Raw genomic sequence first — 16,400 nt, 5'->3', positions numbered from 1 at the left:
CTGCGCTCCGCAACGGGAGAGGCCACAACAATGAGAGGCCCGCGTACCGCAAAAAAAAAAAAAAAAAAGAATAAGCAGTTAAAAATGGGTGAAAAATCCCAGGGTTTACTGTGACCAAGACAATCAAAAGCAGACAGACCCATTTACTTGTGGAGCAAGCTATAAGGAGGTTCCAAGATAGACTCTGGTTTCCAACAGTGTCCACCGCCAAAGGGCAAACTCAGAATGTCTCCTCCTCTGTAGAAACTGGAACACAGATGAGCAGGCTTTTTCTGAGTAGCCCTTCACATACATCATCCTGTAGATCTGATGGGCCTGACTGCCCAGAATGATTGGGCTCTTTGTGCTAACCACAGAGTCTTGTGCTAATCCCAGATCCTTAGTCATGAGTGTTGTTCTGAATCCACCCTGATAGTTATCAGGCAAGGGAACTCCGTGAATCATGCCAGGTATGGGATTATAAGTATCACTTGACCAAAGCTGTCCTGAGCTCACATATAGGTTTTTAGCCAATGGTTTTGGGTCAAGCCCCAACCTGATTCCCAGATTCATAGCATCAGCAGTTCCAATCATACCATCCATACCAGCAGCGTGTTGTAGCCGATCCTCACATCCTGCCCAGTCCCAAGGGCTCCCAATGCACCACATTGGAGCCCTTGTACCCCAGCAACTCTTGGGCAGCAGCAAATTCATCTGTGACTCCTCCCACCATAAACATTAGGTTCCCAGACTGAGCAGCTCCCACACCACCAGAAACAGGGGCATCCATGAAACTTGCTCCCATTTTCTCAACTTTTTGGCCAATTCTTTCGAAACTGTAGGATCAATAGTACTGGAGTCTATTAATAGTGAGCCTTTCTTCACTTTTGTTGGAATTCCATTTGCTCCAGAATAAGCTTCTATTGCACTGATACTGGTGGGCAACACTGTAATAATTCCGTTAGCTTTTTTGGCTACATCTGCTGGGGAAGACACTACCTGTATACCTGCATCGAGAAATTCTTTGCATGCATCAGGGAACACATCATAAATAACAAGCGGATAGCCATGTTTCATGAGATTTTTTTGCCATTGGATGCCCCATTTGCCTAGTCCAGTGAATCCAGCTGGAATCTTAGAAGCCATTGACCTAGAACACACCACTGCAAGGCTGGCCCCTGCCAGCGGCTCCAGTAGGGAGGCTCGAGGCCCTCCACAGAGCTGTAAGGAGGCTGCCTTGCTGCCCCGGCTCATCCACTGACTGTGAGGGTGCGTGGGGACGCGTGCAACCACCATATGTTTTCAATTCTGTTGGGTATTTACTTAAGAGAGGAATTGCTAGGTAATACGGTAACTGTATGTTTAACTTTTTTGAGGAACTGCCAGACTACTTTCCAAAATAGCCACACCATTTTATACCCCCACCAGCAATGTATAAGTGTTCCAATTACCCCACATCTGCACCAGCACTTGTTGCTGTCTGTCTTTATTAGTATAGCCATGCTAGTGGGTACGAAGTGGTGTTTCATTAAATGTCCTGTCAGCATCCACTCTGGCCCTCTTCTAATTCATTCTCCCACCTCAGAAATTGTTTTCTAAAGCCAACTGTGACATCACCCTACTGCTTAAGATTCTTCAACGGCTTTGCATTATCCTTAAGACAAAGGTGGAAAGTATTTTTACATGTACGTATTCATTTTTGTTGAATAGGTAATATGTTCACATGCTTTGAAAACCAAAAAGGACCAAGAGGTAGAAAGTGAAAAGTCTCCCTCCCACTCTTGTTCTCCTTTACCCAGCCTCCCCCAACCCACATAACTGGTTTCTTATATATACTTCCACAGTTTCTTCATTACAATCAAGCAAATACTGATATAAATTTATATCCCCTCTTTTAAGTATACAAACAGCAAACTATGCAGAGTTTAATTTGCAACTTTCCCCCCACTTAATATATCTTGGGGATGTTTCCATACCAGTCAGCACAGTGTGTCTTCAGTCTTTTTCACAACCCTATTTGATTCTTTTGTATGACGTACCATAATCAATTTAACCAGTCAAAAGATATTTGTGTTATTTTCAATCTTCTGCTACTAAAAACAATGCTGCAACAAATAACCTGACAAATATGTCATTTTACATATTTTTACTTTTTTATAGGTATTGATGAATTACCCTCCATAGAGGTTATATTTATTTACATTCTCACCAGCAATACATGAGTGTCTGTTTCCTCCAACTTGTCCAACAAAAAAATACTCAAAATCTTATTACTGCAATGTCTGCAGTGGTCTGGCCCTGCTACCTTGCTGGTCTCCTCTCATACTACTCACCCTGGCTTTCTGCTCTTCAGCCCCTAGGCTTCTTTCATCCCTCCAGAAGACCTTGGTTCCATTTGCAGGAGGGCCTTTGCACTTGCTGCTTCTGCAGCCTGGAATGCTCTCCCCGTCTCTCTCCACTTTGCCTAATTAAATCCTGCTCATTCATCAGCTCTCAGCTCCAGGATCACTTCTTCAGGGAAGCCTCCTTGACACCCTAGTCAGGTAAAACTCCTTTGTTGCAGCCTCTAGTCGAATCTTGTCTTTCCTTTAGCACACCTATCTCAGTTTATAATTAGACATGAATCAGTAATTACTTAATGTTAGCTTCCTACATTAGACTGTAAGCTTCTTGAAAGTAAGGACACTTAACAGTTCACACAGTGCCTGGTACATAGGATGGTATAAATGAATACACTGTTAAATAAATAACTACATGAATGAATGAATGAACAAATGGACAAAGAGGAATAGAGCAAGGTGGTTCTGGAGTTAGAGAGACTTGGATTCAAATCCTGACTTTGACACTTATTGTGTGACCTTGAATAAGTTATTTAACCTCAATTCCCTCATTTGTAAAACAGTGGCAATGGTACCTACCTCATACGGTTGTGATGAGATAATCGTGTGTCTGTCACATAATAAGTACTTACTATATGCTACCATGTATTACTATCATGATTCTTGTTAATATTAAGAACTTTTACTGTTAGACTAGGATGATTTTAACCTCTCTTCAGGACCCTCATAGGTTGCCAATATCCTCCATACCTCTCTTCACCTACCTGCTAGTTGGGAAATTCTTTCTCAGATTTAAACTCAGATTTTTTTTTTTTTTTCTCACTCCAAGCAGCTTGTGGGATATTAGTTCCCTGACCAGGGATGGAACCCGTGACCCCTGCCGTGGAAGCACAGAGTCCTAACCACTTGACTGTCAGGGAATTCCCTAAATGCAGATTATTTAAAAAGCATTTAAATAATGCTTGGAAAGCTCATTTCTCTGATTCATTAAATCATTAATGATTTACCATGCTTCTGTCATTCATTCATTCAACAAATATTTCTCAATCTATCCAGGTACTGTTCTAAGCACTAGGGATAGAGTGAAAACACAGAGAAAAAATCCTTGCCTTCATCGAGGTAATGACTTAGTGGGAGAGGCAGAATATAAATAAATATATAATAAAATGTCAGATAGTGATGTGTACTATGTAGAAAAATTAATTGAAATAAGGGGAGGAGCTGTGGTGCCAGTATTTACAGATCCTTGTAAGCCATGGGAAAGAGTTTAGATTTTATTCTAAGTGTGAATGGAAGCCTCTGGAGGGTTATGAGCAGAGGAACGACATGATCTGATTTTCATTTTAAAAGAGTCATTCTGTAAACCAATGTTTATAGAAGCATTATTCGTAACAGCCCAAAGATGGAAACAACCCAAATGTCCATCAACAGATGAATGGATAAACAAAATGTGGTATATGCATACAACGGAATAGTATTCAGCCCTAAAAAGGAAGGAGAGTCTGACACATGCTACACTATGGATGAACCTTGAAGATATTATGCTGAGTGAATTAAGCCAGGCACAAAAAGACACATGCTGTATGATTCCACTTAAATGAAGTACCTAGAGTAGTCAAATTCATAGAGACAGAAAGTAATCAGCAGGGACTGGAGGCAGTGGGGAATGGAGATTGATTGTTTAATAGGCACAGAATTTAAGTTTAGAAAGATGAAAAAGTTCTGGAGGACGATGATCACAGTTGCACAACAGAGTGAATGTATTTAATGTCACTGTACTGTACGCTTAAAAATGGTTAAAATAGTAAAATAATAATAATAGTAATTATTATTATTATTCTGGCTACTGTGTGGTGAAAGAGCAAAATAGGGAGAAATGGTTAAAGTGGAAGCAGAGAACCCAGTTAGGAGGCTACTACTGTACTCCAGAGAAGGAATGGCGGTGGCTTGGATGGAAGTTGTAGAGATGATCAGGGGGGGTCAGACTCTGGGTATTTTTTTTTTTTTAATCGAAGTATAGTTGATTTACCAGGTATTATTTTTTAAGGTAGAGCTTAGCAGATTTGGACTGGAGGTAGAGGTGAAAGAAACAGAGAAATGAAGGATGAACCCAAGAATATTGAGCAACTAGGAAATAGTTGTGTCATTTACTGAAATAAGACGGGGGAGGAGCAGATGTGAGTACTTCTGGACAAAGTTAAGTTTAGGATGGCTATCAGATATCCAAGTGGAAGTGTTAAGAAGGCAGTTGGATTTGGCAGTCTGGCGCTCAGGGAGAGGTCTTGTCTGAAGAGAAAAAAATCGAGAGTTATCAAGGTATCTAAAGGAGCCAGTAAGCCAGAAAGAGAAAAACAAATATCGTATATTAATGCATATATGTGGAATCTAGAAAAATGGTACAGATGAACCTATTTGCAGGGTGGGAATAGAGACGCAGACATAGAGAATGGACATGTGGACACGGCGGGGAAAGGAGAGGGTGGGACAAATTAGGAGATTAGGATTGACATATATACACTACCATGCGTAAAATAGCTAGTGGGAACATGCTATAAAGCACAGGAAGCTCAGCTCAGTGCTCTGTGATGACCTAGATGGGTGGGATGGGGGTGCGGGAGGGAGGTCCAAGAGGGAGGGGATATAGGTATACATAAAGCTGATTCACTTCATTGTACAGCAGAAACTAACACAACATTGTAAATCAATTATACTCCAATAAAAATAAGTAAATAAATAAACAAACAAATAAAAGAGCCAGATAGGGACTTCCCTGGTGGTCCGGTGGTTAAGAATCCACCTTCCAATGCAGGGGACACAGGTTCAATTTCTGGTCGGGGAACTAAGAACCCACATGCTGTGGGGCAACTAAGCCCGCACGCCACAACTACTGAGCCCATGCGCCACAACTAGAAAGTCTGCATGCTCTGGAGCCCATGCGCCACAACTACAAACCCTGTGCACCACAACTAGAGAGCCCATGTGCCGCAACTACTGAGCCCAAGCACTCTGGAGCCCACGTGCCACAACTAGAGGGAAGCCCTCGCACTGCAACAAAGAGCCCGTGTGCCACAACTAAGACCTGACACAGCCAAAAATAAATAAATAAATATTTTTAACAAATAAAAATTTTTTAAAATTCAAGGAGCCAGATAAGCTCAGCCAGGGAGCAGGGGTAGCCAGAGTAGAAAAGAGGGCCCAGCCCGTGGCCTCAGGCCTGCCAATATTTAGAAACTGGCAAGAGAAGAGGAATGAGCAAAGGATAAGAAAGGATACAGATTTTCCCCTTCTTCAGTGAGGAAGTGGAAAATCAGAGGAAAGTGTGAAGAAAAGATTCAAGGAGGGAGCTATCAAATGTTCAAATGCTGCTGATAAATTATGTAGGATGCAGACTGAGAACTGGCCATTGGATTTTGCACGAATAGTGAACTTTTAAAAATAAATTTATTTATTCATTTATTTATTTATTTTGGCTGCGTTGGGTCTTCGCTGCTGCACGTGGGTTTTCTCTAGTTGCAGCGATCAGGGCCTGCTCTTCGTTGCAGTGCACGGGCTTCTCACTGCGGTGGCTTCTCCTGTTGTGGAGCACGGGGGCTCTAGGTGTGTGGGCTTCAGTAGCTGCGGCATGCGGGCTCAGTAGTTGTGGCTTGCGGGCTTAGTTGCTCCGCGGCATGTGGGGTCTTCCCGGACCAGGGATCGAACGCGTGTCCCCTGCATTGGCAGGTGGATTCTTAACCACTGCGTCACCAGGGAAGTCCCAAGAATAGTGAACTTTTTAAGAGTGGTTTTTGGTTATTTTTTAAGATGTTGGGGGTAGGAGTTTACTAATTATTTTATTTTTTTGCTGTGTTGGGGCTTCGTTTCTGTGCGAGGGCTTTCTCTAGTTGTGGCAAGCAGGGGCCACTCTTCATCGCGGCACGCGGGCCTCTCACTATCACGGCCTCTCTTGTTGCGGAGCACAGGCTCCAGACGCGCAGGCTCAGTAGTTGTGGCTCAAGGGCCTAGTTGCTCCGCGGCATGTGGGATCTTCCCGGACCAGGGCTCGAACCCGTGTCCCCTGCATCGGCAGGCGGACTCTCAACCACTGCGCCACCAGGGAAGCCCTAAGAGTGGTTTTAATTACATTCTAGGGCTGAAATTTTGCCTGCAACGAATTGAGAAGAGAACGAAACGTGAGAAGGTGGAGGCAGTAAATAAAAGCAATTCTTCCAAGGAGTGTTGGTAAACAAGAAGCAGAGAAATGGAGCAGTAATCATAAGAGAATGGGCGAAAAAAAAAAAGAGGATGGGCAGTCTGGGAAGGGCTCTTTAAGATGGGAGAGTTTAAATCATGTTTGTAAACTGATGTGAATAATCCAGTAGAGAGAAAAAATGCTTTTGCTGGAGAAAGAAGGGATAACCGAAGGAGCAAATTTCCTGTGACCAGGAAAAGAGGGGTTCAAGTTTACATGAGGAGACATTGACCCTAGATAGGACAGTTCACTTAGTACAGTGTAGTGGTTGAGAGAATGACCTCTTGTTACCTGAAAACTGGGTTCACCTCTTGGTAGGTGTCAAGCCAAAAGACACAACCAAGCCAAAGAAGAAGGAAGAAGATGGAAGGATTTATTGCTTGCAGCAAGTAAGGAGAACACTGGGAATCTGTCCCAAAGCAGTGTTTCCCTGAACAGCAAAATTGGGGAATTTTTAAGCTAAGCGTACATGCATATTCATGAAGGGGCTTAAGCAGAGGAAAATTCAGCATAGAAGTGGGGCAAAGGTTGACAGAGTCCAGCTTTAGTTGATTGAAGTCATGAGTGTCAGAAAAGGTGAACATCATCGTTCCATTCTCCACCTTGGTGGGAGCCTGCAGAACTTATCAGATTGTTATATATACCCCTTGAGGAGGAATTAGGACTCTGTTTTATCCCTGAACTATTGTTTCTTGACAGCTTTTCCTTTGTTCCTGCATTCCCTCAATTCCCTTAAGATCTTTTTTTTTTTTTTTGGCTGCGTTGGGTCTTTGTTGCTGCGCGTGGGCTTTCTCTGGTTGCAGCGAGCAGGGGCTATTCTTCGTTGCGGTGCGGTGGTTTCTCTTTGTTGCAGAGCACGGGTTCTAGGCACATGGGCTTCAGTAGTTGTGGTGCACGGGCTTTGTTGCTCTGTGGCATGTGGGATCTTCCTGGACCAGGGACTGAACCCCTATCCTCTGCATTGGCAGGTGGATTCTTAACCCCTGTGCCACCAGGGAAGTCCTCCTTGCAGTTTCTTACTGCACCACATGACAGTACAGCTCACTGGGCCAGAAATGCCCTACTGCTCCAACACTCCTGGAAAACTCCTGGTCTTCAAGACACATCTCAAGCATCCTGTGCTCTGTGAGGCCTCCCCACTCAAGCCTCAGGAGAGGATACTGCCCCAGGACACTGTATGGGTGGCCAACAAAATGAGCTGTGGATCTCGGAGCAGTTTCAGAGCAGCAATTTCATCTTTCTCATCCTTTTCCCAGTGCCAGTGTGAGATCCCACCAAATAAAGGCTTATGAAAGAGAAGGAAAAGGAGAGAGACAGGAATGCAGGATCACTGGAAGGGAGGAAGGCCTCAGGACCAGGACATAGAGTCAGGGAAGCTGACTTTATCTCTTTCCTGTGCACACCCCTCCCCACACCAGTCACTGTTCAGAAGCAGTGGATTGGATACCCAGGGAAGGATCCATCCAAGCATTTGACAAGTAGGAAAGGCCGTGGCAAGGCAGAGCAGACAGGCATCTGATCACCATATTTATGTTTCCATGTACACCGACTCTACATAAACTGCATATTTACACATGAGAACTGGTACAGGCAGGTTGAGGATTTCTGGAACAAGGGCCTTGCTGAACACTCAAGTGGCAGACACTCAGCTGAGGCCTACGAGGGAGAATGGCAGGGCGGAGGACTGGAGAGACGGTCTTCTGGGCAGAGAGGTGGGCAGCCCTGTGGACAGCCCTGTGGGAAGGGGTGGGCCTCCTGAGGACGGGCCAGGGAAGCCAGGCGCTGCTGTACACACTCAGCTGTCAGCCGTGCTTCTGGGTCTGCATCCCAGCAGTCCTCCAGGAGTTCTCTCAGGCCACCAGGGTCCTGGGAAGAATGACCAGGAGGCAGGCTTTACCCCAGGATCCTGAGTGGCCCCATGAGTGGCCCCAGGGTTAAAAGGTATCTATCATGGCCCTGTTCTCAACACTCTTCTTCTGATCCTTCCTGGAGCCTTCTTCCTCCCCTTCACTGAAATCCAGCCCTTTGCATCTTGTTCCCTATGAGACAGGTTCTCTCCAAAGAGTCCACCTTTTCCTCTGAGGAGCTAATTCAGGTTAATTAATGGCTTACCGTGCTGATGGGAAATTACTCTCCTTCCTCTCAGGCAATCAGGGTCTTCTACAAACAATGCCTGGGCCTTTGTTATCTAACCCAACAGACACTTGTGCAGTGGAAACTTCAGATCAGGTAGCAGAAGAATGGGCTTCCTGTTAGGAAACTATTTTCCTCAGAAACCCTGAAATTTCACTATTACGCCACTGTTTTAACCCTTTATACTTAGTTCTGGCTTTTATTGGGTCATGGCAGAAACACAGATGTGTAGGACAAAATGAGGAATTATTGGATTAAATGTTGGGCTCCAGTGTACTAGGAGAGGAGCCATCTTGGGGGCAGAGCTCAGGGCAGAAGCAAAGCCAAGGAGGGCTTCCTGGAGGAAGGAACTGAGGAACAGGGCAAACTGATGATGGAGAGAAGAGAGATGGACAAAGCAAGACTGAGCAAGAGGAAGGTGTGTGTCTCAGGAATGGGCTGTGTGAGACTTACGGTGGAAGGGGATGAACTGAGGTTCAGAGCAAGTTTGCCCTGCTCCAGCTGAACATGAGCCAGGAGGGTGGGAGATGAGAGGGGATAGGAGTAGGTGGGCTGGTCCTGGTAGACAAGTCCTTGAAGCCCGTGCCAGGACTCTGCAGGTCCCCAGCCCACCAGCCTGTGGCCTCTTACCGTGGCAAAGCAGCACCAGGTGGATGGGATGTGAGGGCGCCTTCTCTCCTCCACTGCCAAGGTCCACAGCTCACAGGTGGTAGGGGTGCTACCCAGTTCTGCCTCATAGGCCAGTTGGAAGGGTGGTGTTCTGCTGTCTGGGAAGAGGCACAGGGGGTGTCAGCTAACCCGAGGGGGTGCCTTCTTGCGGAACGGCCAAGAGGAAGAAGGGAAGAGCCTCCTGGGTCAGGAGGTAGGTGGGTCTGGAATGGGTGGGTGGGGCATGAGGGGAGTGAGGCCACTGTCACATCCAACCTTACCGGGTCTCAAATCTGGGCAGCGGCTCATGATCTCCCACAGGAGCAGAGCCAGAGAGTAAACATCAGCTCGCCGGAGGGCCGTGCCCCAGTCCTGTAGGTCCAGAGTCTTGTCCAAGAGCTCCGGTGCCATGTACCTCTGGGTGCCAGCCTAGACAGCAAGGCATGGAGGGCCAACACTCATCACCACGGCACTCCTCACCACACAATGGTCCACGCAACAACCCCCCAACTAGACTCAGCAACATCCCACGTGCTATAGGTGCTGCCGCACTGTTGTCACATCTTCATCAGCACCACCACCAGCATCCTGGGGCTCACCCTTATCCAGAGTACTGACCTCCATGATGGCAGCTGGGCCTCGGGGTTGAGTAGGAGCCCAGTTTGGGGGCTGGGCAAGGCCAGGGAGCACCAAGGCGAGGCCCAGGTCTCCAATGGCGCATGACCCATCGTCCCGAATGAGCACATTCTGGCTGCTCAGATCCCGGTGGGCGATACCTGGTTTATATTGGCCTGTGGGAGAAGCCAGGTTGAAGGGACATGAATCTTCTTCCTCTCTCTTTTTGACCCAATCCTTCCCCTCCAAGCTAAGGGAAAATCAGAAACAGCGGTGTGGCTCCTGACTCCCATGGCTTCCTGCCCCCAGCTCACCCACCATCCTGCCAGCGTTCCTCATGGAGAAACGCCAGGCCCTGAGCCAGGGACAGTGCCATCCGCAGGGAACTTCCCCAGTCACTGGTGTGCTGGGCCAAGTAGTGGCACAGGGAACCCTGGGGAGAAGCAGAGAGAAGAGAGGGACACACCAAGCTGGAGGTGGCTGATCCACCCCAGGGAGCAGAGATCAATTGATCCCCCTGCATCTCCCCGCAGACTTACACACCGACACACCCAGGGCAAGGCAGCAGGCAGTGGAGGAGTGAGCACGTGCATCAGTTGGATTGACAGGAAAAACAGTAGCTCTAGTTCAAGTGTCCCGAGCACTTACTGCGTGCCAGGCCTCCTGTAGCCCTCACTACAACCCTGGGAGGTAGGTACTCCTGTCACTCCTGTTTTACAGATAAGGAGTTTGCTGGAACTCCCTGGGCAAGAGAGTAGCAGAGCTTGACCCTCAGCAGTCTGACTCCAGCAACACTCACCTTTAGCCACCTCATACTGCCTCACAGGACTTGGGGTAAAGACAGAAACAGAAGAGGCAGAGCGGGTTAGGCGGAGCACCCTCGCGAACCACCTGGCCTGAGGTGTCACCCTGTAGCCGGGCGCGGATGGGGAGAGCCGTTGGGTAGGAGAGCAGCTGGCAGGGAGCAACTGGGAATTGGAGGGAAAGGAGCAATAGAGTCCCTCATTCTGCAAACATTACTGAGCACTTTCAGTGTGCCAGGAAAGGTAAACAAACAAACAAAACTAATAAAGCAGTGATTTTCGAGCTAGGCAGTGAGGTACATTGGTCAAAGAAGGGACTTGCCAGAATTCAAGATTTCAGAGGTGAAGGAATTACAGGTGCTGATAAAGTCCCACGTCCTTAGCAGGCCCACAAGGCCAGTGTGGTCTGGCCCCTGCCTACTGATTCCTCTTCATCCTCTTTTATAGTACCTTTACTTTTTTTTTTTTTTTTAATATTTACTTATTTGGTTGCACCGGGTCTTAGTTGTGGCAGGTGGGCTCCTTTAGCTGCATCTCGCGGGCTCCTTAGCTGCAGCACGGGACTTCTTACTTGTGGCATGAAGACTCTTATTTGCAGTACACAGGGATCTAGTTCCCTGGCCAGGGATCGAACCCAGGCCCCCTGCATTGGGAGCGCAGACTCTTACCCACGGCGCCACCAGGGAAGTCCCTCTTGTAATACCTTTTCTTTCCGCACTTAACGCACTTGACATTTTACACATCTTTTTGTGTTTGCTTGATCCATTTCTGCTTCCCTACTACTCTATAAAATCTGGAAAGGCAGGGACTGGGTGTGTTTTTCCTAGCACAGGAAGTGCGACATATAGTTCATAAACATTAGTTGAATGCCTGGAGGTAATTCTTTAACAATGGTTTTCCTTGAGGTTGGGAATACGAATTGTTTTGATTTCTCCCTTTTCTTGTCAATGTAAGTCAAAAACGTTAGCAAGTACTGCTTATAATAATAAAAGGTAAAAACAATACAAATCACTTTTAATGTTCTACAGAAAAGGAAATCTAAACAATAAGAATAAAGCAAAAGAATAAGCGTGGACACAGCACCCCCGCCCCGACACCTTCCCACACACAGGCACACACACACACATGCACTCCTCAGCACTCACCTTGGGGTGTAGTTCCAGTACCAGCAGGGGCCCACAGGGCAGGGGACCAGGGCTGCCCCTGCTGGCGGTGATCAAGCGGACAATGTGGTCATGCCGTAGGCCCGGCAGCCCGTACAACGCTCTCTCAGCTTGGAACTGGGCCACAGCCCTCAGGGGGAAGGCCTTGATGGCTACCAGCTTGCCTTGCAGCTGCCCGGCCCACACCACTGCGTGACCTCCTTCCCGGATTACCTGGTGAGGACATGGTGCTGGGTGTGGGCCCCAGCTAGGAGCAGAGCCAGGCTTCCTCCCCAGCACACCCTCCGAGAGCGCCCAGAGGAGCCCGCCGCCCACCCTCCCCGGGCACCTGGGAGAAGCACAGCTCGGGCAGCTCCGGCAGCTCGGCACTCCAGTCCCTGCCTGAGTGTGGCTCTGGCTCCGGCTCTGGCCCTGGCTCTGGCCCACCGTGCACTGGGCAGGCCTTCCGTTGTAGCAGGGCTGAGGCAGAGAAGAGCCTTAGGGCCGGGGTGCATGGGTATGGAGACTGGGAAGGGGGCTTTGTGGGAAGTGATGGGGGTCAGGGCGCTGGGACAGTGTGTTGGGGTCACAAGGGAGGGGTGGGGCAGATTAGTACCCAAGATGATGTTGCTCAGCAGCAGCAGGAGAAGGAGCAGCCCCAGCAGCACCAGTGCCGTCCAGATGGACTCGCCTGGACGTTAAAGCAAGAACGCGGGCTGGATGAGCCCTGCCCCAAATCGTGCTCTCTGCTCCTCTCCCGCTCCTCAGAGAAGTTGCTTCTCCACCCGCCCCCACCCTGGTCACAAGCCCCTTTATCTCCCAGTCACCAGGGCAACCAACTTCTCAAGGCCAGGAGGAGGAACGCTTGGGATGGGGGGTAGGGTGAGAATTGGCCCTGGTTCTACCTCTCACTCTAACCTGGGCTCCAGCCCCCACCTGGCTCCAGCATCCTGGGTGGCTACCTGGGATGGCCTTGGGACCCTGGGAACCAGGTGTCCCAGGGCTCCCCAGACGAGGCAGATGGCTGTAATTGGCATTGCAGAAGTCAGTGCCACAGGAGCAGGTGAAGAGAGTAAAGCTGGGACTAGGATGGGCTCGGGGGCTCGGATCACAGTGGGGGGACTCACAGCCTGGCTCATCACTGTCTCGGCATCCTGATGGGATGGGATTGGGAGAAGAGGAGAGAAAGGGGGCGAGAGAGAGAGAGAGAGAGAGAGAGAGAGAGAGAGAGAGAAAGAGAGAGAAAGAGTGTACGAGTGAGCATAACGGGGTCTGGGAACACGGAGGGGGTCCCTTCTCTATCAGAGGCGTCCCTTCCATCTCTTACGGGCTTTTCTTTCCCTCCACACATTCCCTTTCTACTCCTCTCCTCAGCTGCCACCCCCGCCCCCGCAGGATGTGCCTCTCTCCCCCACTGGCTATCGCCTGCCATGTGCTGTGCCACTCACCTTGCATCTCCACCTGTGCCTGGTCTTGGGTCAGGTTCCAGATCCCAAAGCAGCAGCGGCTGTAGAGGCAGCGGATAACCCTGGGGGGCCCTGGTCCTGCATCTAGCAGCTTCCCCAGATTCTTGGTGCTTCCCCGCACTCCAGGGGCCTCAAAGAACACACAGGTCCGCCTGCCTGGGGGTGCTGCGGCCCAGGGTAAGGAGAGGGGAGGGTTCGAGATGAGAGTGAGTGCAGGGGCAAAAACAGCAGCCAAAGAGAGACAAAACATGTTTTATATCCCAGGGCCAGCCTGGTAAAGCCACAGGAGGAAACAGGGTCAGCAGAGGCCTGGAACCCGACCCCCACCAAGGGGACCCATAGCTGTACCCATCACCTTCACTTGCCCACCCCATCACCGCTCTTCCAAAGGCGTGGCTGCTGCTTCAAGTGCCCCCTCCTTTAATGGGTAGGTGGAAGGACCCTGCTCCCCCCTGTAGACACTTACCTTGCACAGCTGTGGGAAGCAGTGCCCAAAGCCCCAGAATCCCCAGCATCTTGCAGTGGGAGGTGGGGAGCATGAGCCAACACAGCTGCCCCTGGCCAGAGCTTCCTTCAGATGCGGGCACCGTGGGGCTTCTGATCCTTCAGTCCCCAACTCCGCCCCCTCCCTCTTCCCAGTCTCTGTGGGGGAGACGGCTGCTGAGGGGGAGAGGATGGGTGTGGGGAGAAGCAGGGAGAGAGAGGGAGCAGCAGAGAACCAATCTCACGTCTTCCTCTCTTCAGCCACCTCCTCTTTCCTCTGTAAAGTGGGAGGAGGGCGCCTTAGTGGTCCCGCTGAGAACCCAGCAATGCCTAATTTCAAACCTCTGCCCTTTGCTGACCCTAGGACAAAATGCTGGATCCTGTCAGCCCTTCCCAGGCTGGAAACCAAAGAGAGGTCAAGTGCTCAGACCCATTCAGCTGTGCCCGAGAGCCTTTCTAGCCCTTATTTTCCGGGCTCAGATCTGCAGTTCCCTGGGCACAAAGAGGCTTCACAGCCTATACTAGAGTTGACCTCATTTTCCAAACTCAAGAGTCAGAAAGCGGTTGTATAAAATTACTCAAAGTTTTTAAAAAATCACATTGAAAATAGGTATGTTGGTAAATTTTATGTCATCAAAATTTTTTTTTTTTGCGATACGCGGGCCTCTCACAGTCGTGGCCTCTCCCGTTGTGGAGCACAGACTCCGGACCCGCAGGCTCAGCGGCCATGGCTCACGGGCCCAGCCGCTTCACGGCATGTGGGATCTTCCCGGACCGGGGCACGAACCCACGTCCCCTGCATCGGCAGGCGGACTCTCAACCACTGTGCCCCCAGGGAAGCCCTGTCATCAAAATTTTTTAAAAATCACATTGAGTCACACACTAAACACATCACCATTATTGAAAAGGTAACAAACTTTTATTGACCACCTACGTGCTAGGGCACAGCTAGGGCTATGAATTTTACAATCATCTCATCTAATTCTCCCATTGAGCTATTTATCATTATTTTCACTTTATAGGTAAGAAAGCTGAACTTAGGTAACTTGCCCAAGGGCACTCTGCTAGGAAATAGCACAGCTAGGATTTGGACCTTGTTAAGTCTGACTCTAAAGCCCAGGCCCTGTTCTTTGCACTTATGCCATGATGCCGGAAAGAAAATACAGATTGAGAAAATGTGCATCAATACCTGTGAGCAGGCCACTAACTAGAAAAAGATACAGTTCAAACTATCACCACCAGAGGTCAGCAGACATAGGAGAAACTCCGGGACATAGTGAGGGGGCAGAAAGGGCATCCTCTGATGACTAATATCCATAGTACATCTCCGATATCTATTAAGCTGCACGAACTGTAAAATGTAAAGAGAGGGCACGGGGTATGTAGAGGGAATGTCAGCATGGAGATGGAAGGAGAGAGGTCTATAGCTTGTGCTGCAGTCGAGAGACAGGAGGTGTCCAACTCCACCAGATTACTGATCAGAATAAGGGAAACTACAGAGCAGCTGCCTCCCATGAGAATTAGAGCCAGAGGAGACTGGTTCCGTTTTCCTAACCTTCTGTTCCCCTGGTGGCTGCCTGGAAACCCTTTCTGGGGATGGTCTGGCTTAGATCAGGGCTGAGGGCCTGAGTACTCTTTGATTCTGGAGGCTTTCTCCCGGGGAGGCTGCATGAGAGGGTGAAAGCTCCAGTAGTGTGAAGCAGCAGCTAGAGGAATGACCAGGGCTTAGAGGCTGCTGGATAGCTGCCCATCCCCTCCTGGGTCCTTTTGGGAGTCCAGTGAGGTGGAATGTTGTACTTAGTTACAATTATCTTCCTTCACCAGCTCCCAGATCAGTAAGTCTGGGACTGAGGGGAGGAGTTGAAGGTGAAATAGTTTCTTGTGTCAGGAGTGTCTTAGGAGACTCTCCTCCAGAGGAGAGCAAGGTAAGGATCAGGCAGGAAGGCAGAGTCTCCTCACCCAAAGCCTTGGATAACTACTCTCAAGACAGAAACGTTCCAGTCAGGTTTACAGGAACTGGCAGTCAGAGTTTAAAGTTGAGGTGGTGAGAGAAGGGGTAAGGATTTGAGAGCTGGGGGATTAGGAAGGTCCTGAGAGAGAACTTCAGCATAGAAGAAAGGCTTCCTGGATTCCATATACACAAAGCTCTTCATTAGGATCCCCTGATTAAAGTCTGCAGTGGCCCAATAATTTGCCTTTGACCCCACTGATGACAAGGCTAAAGTGAATTATTCAATTTATAAAATATTAGGTCCTAGTCTTAAAAAGGTGTTCCATTAAGTGCTGGACCTACAAAGGTACATGTGATTCCTGCCCTCCAGGAACTCACAGTCTAGAAAGGCAGGAAAATATATCAATAAGCAACCAGAAAACTGTGTCAAGCTAGGGGTATGAACAAGGAGCTATACAAGCAGAAAGATCAAACAAGCTAATTCTGTTCAGGGAATAGAAGACAAGGGAAGAAAAGTGCCCAGAGGTTTCACAGCAAAAGCGATATTTAAATTGTCTCAAGGTAAACACACTGAAAACAAATAAAAGGAGGCTGATTATTACAGATCAAAGGA

The 16,400-nt window shown here is 48.7% G+C and overlaps 1 protein-coding gene and 1 pseudogene across 3 annotated transcripts; both read right to left on the bottom strand.

The window, feature by feature from the left end:
• Nucleotides 1-159: 159 nt before the first annotated feature.
• On the bottom strand, nt 160-1,233 carry LOC309968931 (3-hydroxyisobutyrate dehydrogenase, mitochondrial-like; annotated as a pseudogene). The gene has a single exon. The product of its transcript is annotated as a 3-hydroxyisobutyrate dehydrogenase, mitochondrial-like (transcript).
• A 6,969-nt stretch (nt 1,234-8,202) lies between these two features.
• Nucleotides 8,203-14,072, bottom strand: AMHR2 (anti-Mullerian hormone receptor type 2; the record flags this gene model as incomplete). 2 transcript variants are annotated; one of them, XM_082850336.1, is made up of 11 exons in its annotated part: nt 8,203-8,412; nt 9,310-9,446; nt 9,609-9,756; nt 9,946-10,118; nt 10,261-10,375; nt 11,891-12,121; nt 12,237-12,367; nt 12,504-12,578; nt 12,850-13,041; nt 13,336-13,518; nt 13,820-14,072. In XM_082850336.1, 11 exons carry the CDS (start codon nt 13,890-13,892, stop codon nt 8,203-8,205), a joined length of 1,668 nt encoding a protein of 555 aa, XP_082706462.1. The 2 variants fall into 2 exon arrangements, with proteins under 2 accessions (XP_082706462.1, XP_082706461.1); XM_082850335.1 differs by lacking the exons at nt 9,310-9,446; nt 9,609-9,756 and having other exon boundaries at nt 13,820-13,868.
• Nucleotides 14,073-16,400: the final 2,328 nt, after the last annotated feature.

This window comes from Leucopleurus acutus (assembly GCF_964270905.1).
Source record: "Leucopleurus acutus genome assembly, chromosome: 11".
NCBI lineage: Eukaryota > Metazoa > Chordata > Mammalia > Artiodactyla > Delphinidae > Leucopleurus > Leucopleurus acutus.
The sequence above is the reverse complement of the archived record's forward strand: the minus strand, read 5'-3'. Positions and strand labels throughout refer to the sequence as shown.